General features: G+C 33.0%; 1 protein-coding gene across 3 annotated transcripts; it reads left to right on the top strand.

Moving 5' to 3' along the window:
• The first annotated feature begins 468 nt into the window (after positions 1 to 468).
• Positions 469 to 4,008, top strand: LOC140837460 (UDP-galactose transporter 1-like). Of its 3 annotated transcripts, none has more exons than XM_073203620.1 (5): positions 469 to 855; positions 1,886 to 2,080; positions 2,291 to 2,498; positions 2,859 to 3,090; positions 3,630 to 4,008. In XM_073203620.1, the coding sequence occupies exons 1-5, from the start codon at positions 561 to 563 to the stop codon at positions 3,858 to 3,860; spliced, it is 1,161 nt and encodes a 386-aa protein (XP_073059721.1). In that variant the 5' UTR covers positions 469 to 560; the 3' UTR covers positions 3,861 to 4,008. The 3 variants fall into 3 exon arrangements, with proteins under 3 accessions (XP_073059721.1, XP_073059723.1, XP_073059722.1); XM_073203621.1 differs by having other exon boundaries at positions 587 to 855; positions 1,831 to 2,080; XM_073203622.1 differs by lacking the exon at positions 1,886 to 2,080 and having other exon boundaries at positions 470 to 855.
• Positions 4,009 to 5,383: the final 1,375 nt, after the last annotated feature.

Genomic DNA, 5,383 nt, shown 5'->3' with positions numbered 1-5,383 from the left:
AATTTTTTTTTGAATTATTTTTAAAATACATATTTATTTTTAAATTATTTATAGAAAAAACTCATATAAGCTCACATCATCCAACCTTATTATTATATATTAGAGCACATATATTGCGTGTACATTATCACGGGAAATTGGCCTTCAGTCTTCCGCCGTCGATTTTTTTTGTGTTCAGTCTCTAGGTACTTTTTTAGTACCACATTTCCACATGAAGTGTACTACATTTTGTATGAAATAATACCACAATTTTGTGGGTAGAGAGTGAATCCCAATAAATGTTTTGATCGATGATTTTTCACCAATTTTCTCGATACAATATAATCAAAATAGTTTTTTTTTAAATATAAAATGGATTAATTTCAAATATAAATTCAAACCACCCTAATTGCCTAGTGTCACCCCTCCTAAAGTGCGTGTCATTTGTGTGACTACCAAAAGTGAGCCGAAAGGCGTGATGGTGGGGAGAAAGCCGCACACGTTTTCGATTCCACTCAGTTCAATTTCAAATCATCATCAAATAAAAAAAGTAGGAACGACACATAAAATATTTGTATCGTATGCATTTTTTTTTACCTGACTTCGTGCCACTGCTCCAGCAGGCCACATTTCTCCACCATCTCTTCGCCTTCCACCGAAATTCATCTGGGTTTCTCATCTTCTGCTCCGTTGATCTGTTTTCTTGTTGTTTTTGGGTAAAGATTGAGTTCTTTTCACGATTTCTGATCGGGGTGGTGAAGGAAAATGGAGGAGAGTGTTTTGTGTCAGTGGAGTGTGATTCGATCGCTGTTGGCTATTCTTCAATGGTGGAGTTTCAATGTCGCCGTCATTATCACCAACAAATGGATCTTTCAGGTGGGCTTCTTCTTTTTTCTCCCTTTGTTTGTAGCTAAGATTCTCGAGTGAAACAGCGTAATTTTCATGTTCTTACTTTTTTTAAGTTTTGTATGCAGCTTAATTTGGTGGGATTTTGTTTCTGTTTAGTTTGACGTTTTGTGCAAATTGGCTTCTTTTTTTTTTTTTTTTGATCTGTGCTTTACCTTTTTCTTTTGGAATTTGGATTGTATTACTATCTAGATTGAAATGTGTTTATTTATCATGGTTATGTTCCAGAGTTTGTGGGAATTATAATCTTGAGATTGTTTATGTTAATCGTCAGTTTGATTTGATTGAATCAACTTCTGGTCTCTATGTTTACGGTGTGTGTTTGTGTGTTCGTTTATATGTATTTAACTTTCATAATTTACTCTGTATTTTTTGTTCTGCCCTTTTGTTTATATCAGTTCTGACTATCTGTACATTTATATGTTTTTTAAATTTTATTTGACATGAAGATGTTGCATTTAACAAGTGTTTTAGATGATTGCGTTTCATGAAGGTGGGAATACATAGAAAGTATATTTGAACTCGTTTGTATCGAGTTATATGATTTTAGCTGCTAAACTGGGGCGAATCTTATATTCTTTGTGTGTTGGAGGGGGAGGGACTTTTTTAGATATTATATAAATTAATTTAAACTCGCCCTTGTGGAAGTATGCATTTGCTTGCGACCAGCTGTGCTGGGTGGGGAGTTAATAATGAATTATCCTATTTCAGTCCTTGAGTGATGGAGGTGGCTAGCTGTGATGAAATTTTGCAAATTTCATTTTCATGATCAATTCGTAAAGTCCTTGTAATCTTTTAAATTAGTCCTACCAATATATTATAAATATGATAAAATTTTGTGATATGATATCTTGGGTTGTGATCATTCTATTTAATGTTTGGGAATCGATCTTTGCTACCATAATTGTGATGGCTGACTAAATGTCCATGTTTTTTCCTTTACAGAATTTGGACTTTAAGTTTCCTTTAACGGTATCATGCATTCACTTTATATCTTCAGCAATCGGTGCATACCTGGTAATTAAAGTGCTAAAACTTAAGCCGCTCATTTTGGTCGAACCTGAAGATCGATGGAGGCGGATTTTTCCCATGTCATTTATATTTTGTATCAACATAGTTCTAGGAAACGTGAGCCTGCGGTATATTCCTGTTTCTTTCATGCAAACAATCAAATCATTCACCCCTGCAACAACAGGTGAAAAATTTATTTCGATGTATCCATATTAGATAATTACTGTCAGGGAAAGCCATTGTTAATAATGATCCAATTCAACAGAACCTTCATTTTGTGGCTTCATTCATCAATCAACTCTTTTGTTTTGATAAATTTTATGGATCTTATGTTATGATTTTTATTTTTGCGTCAACGGAAAATGCCACGTGGAGTTCTGATGCTTCCAAACAGTTGTCTTGCAGTGGCTGATCTGGAACAAGTATTTCGAATGGAGAATTTGGGCTTCTTTGATTCCTACAGTTGGAGGGATTTTAGTCACATCTGTAACAGAGCTGAGTTTTAATATGCTCGGGTTCTGTGCTGCATTGTTTGGCTGTGTCGCTACCTCTACAAAAACGATTCTTGCTGAATCTCTGTTGCATGGATACAAATTTGACAGGTATTGGTTTTTTGCCCTCTTGTTTCCCCCTTCATTTTGCCAAAACCACAAGCAATGTGAGAAGGAAGTTAACAACTATGGCGATGAGAGTAACATTTAACTCCTTTTACATCCGTTTCTATTCATGGTCCTAAAATGAGTACGAGTTCCTTTTTCTTGTTTAGTTTACGATAATCTTTTATTTAAAGAATGAGAGTTGATATTTACATTCCATTTTGTGTTATCTACACTCCACTTTGTGTGTAAAATATCAGTCAAATTTGTTCACAAGTGGAATCCAAATAACAAAAAATAGGGTATAAATATCAACTCCCTTAAAGAATTTTAAATTATTAAGAAATTATTTTTTCTGACTTGCAGCATAAACACAGTGTACTACATGGCGCCATTTGCAACTATGATCTTGGCTGTACCAGCCTTGCTAATGGAAGGTTTGGGGGTTCTAGAATGGATTCATACATGTCCCTCGCTTTTCTCATCTCTCATTATTATTTTCGGGTCGGGGATTCTAGCTTTTTGCCTGAATTTTTCGATCTTTTATGTAATTCACTCCACAACTGCTGTGACATTCAATGTTGCAGGGAACCTAAAGGTGAGTCGTTGATTCTGGATACATAGTAATTATCTTGTGTGTTATTTTTAATGTCATGTGAAGCAATAATGTTTGTGTGTTGAAATACCACGTGGGATTCAATACTTGTAAACCAAATAAAATATGTTGTATTTTAATGTTTATTTCTGTTACCTGCCACTTATTTAGTAGCCATGATTAGCAATGCAAAGCAAGGTTTTTATCTGAACGATGATGCAAAATGTGTTTATTTTCATCATATACCAAGATGGGAAAAATAATTGCGTTTGGTGGTCTGTGTGGCTGTTTTTAATTCATGGTGATGGAAATTCTGTGCAATGGCTACTTCGTCGTTTAAACATATGAGTTTCAGGTTAGCAATTACAATAATTTCTGGTAAACCGACAAGTCTATCGGTGGTAGATAGTACATACTATTCATGCTTCTACATAGAACCAGGTTTTGCAGTTGCTGGTATCACTGTGGCGTGATCACGCTTCTATTCTAGTCGCCGCCTTCGTCAATGATATTGAAATCTTGTTTTTTATTTCATTTTTAAGGTTGCGGTTGCTGTCACATGTTCGTGGCTGATCTTCCGAAACCCAATCTCAGTGATGAACGCCATTGGATGTGCTATAACTCTAGCAGGATGTACCTTCTATGGATATGTTAGGCAAAAGCTTTCACTCCAAGCACCCGGAACCCCTCGTACCCCTCGAACACCTCGGACTCCACGAGGGAAAACGGAATTGATTCCTTTAGTTAGCGAGAAAATAGACGATAAGGTTTGAGTCGAGTATCAGTTCTGTGCTGGCCTGGCCTGAGAAAGGTTGACAGATGGAGGTAGAAAGTAAATAGTCTTTTTTCACCGAAGTAGGATCAACAGAGGACTACATGTTTTGCTTGATTATATATACTCAGTCTTCTTTTTTAACTCAATTATTTCACATATTTATTTTTGTATGAAAAGATGGATGTAAAAAAAGGCACAAATCTTATAAAAGGCACAAAATTGCAGGAGTGGACAAGTATGAAATGCTTTAGAAAGATGGGCATTCATTCCCCAAAACATTAAATGCTATTAAAATTTTTGACGAATATATATACATAGTTTTGATACGTTGTACATCTGTTTGCATAATTATGTGAAAATCGATGAGCTGTCACTTATATATTGGACGATGAGCTGTCACTTATATATTGGATGTGCAATTTTTTTATGTTCTGTTATACTCAGGTCACTTAAATGTACAAGATAGATATGAAAAATATCAAATATATATATATATATATATATATATATATATATATATATATAGACATATGCATTAAATTTTAATATAAAAATATGTATTTTTGAACCACATAAAATATAATTTGAAGTAAAATTATTTTATATAAAACATAGTTATATGTTATTTGAGTTTTTACTTAGTTATATTTTATTTTCTTATAAATGATGTCATCGTAGGAAAAGGTATTTGGGAAAAGAAAGATATATTTTAGAAAGAAAAAATAATTTTTTTCCTCTACAATGAAAAATAATATTAATAGAATAGCTAGGTGTCACATGAGAGAAAAAATTACAAGGATAGAAATTAATATATATATATATATATCGGGAAAAATGCGGGATCCCACAATTATCTTGTTCAAGTGTTGATGATTATACTGTACTTGTCGTCGTAATATTGTAATATATTTTGCAATTAATTTTATTTGAGATGATGATATTTATTAATTACATTGTTATTTCATTGTGAATAGTTATGACATGCGAGTAAAATCTTATTTACTATAATATATTATTTTTTTATATAATATAATAATGTTTTGGTCCAATTATCCGGTTGAACTTGTTAGACTAGTTGAACCGCAATTTTTAGGTGGATTGGTTCATTACCGGTCCTGTTATGATAACATATTAGTATAATCATTAATCAAGAGCACGTGATAATCACGATAAATTTAATAGATAATATTAATTGAGAGAATTTAATTAAATCTTAAAACTATCCTCAAAATTAAATGACTCTCACACCTAAATCATGCTTGTTCTCAAGCATAAAAGTGTTCAATTCATTATCCCATTTCTTTATCCTCCTTCTGTTTCCTTTACTTATCCGTAAAAAATTTCGTGCATAAAAGCAATTTAATTGTTGAACAGCTAACATACCAACATAATGAACAATCGCTTCTATAATAATATATTAAGTAATTAAAATACACGAGGTCTAACAACTCCTCACAAGATTCACTCATTTCACTCATAAGTATCTAGGTATGTATCAAAGATCTCTCATGTCAAAACACT

Source organism: Primulina eburnea, chromosome 7 (assembly GCF_022965805.1).
Source record: "Primulina eburnea isolate SZY01 chromosome 7, ASM2296580v1, whole genome shotgun sequence".
NCBI classification, from domain to species: domain Eukaryota; kingdom Viridiplantae; phylum Streptophyta; class Magnoliopsida; order Lamiales; family Gesneriaceae; genus Primulina; species Primulina eburnea.
Note: the sequence above shows the minus strand (reverse complement) of the source record. Positions and strands in the feature narration are given on the sequence as shown.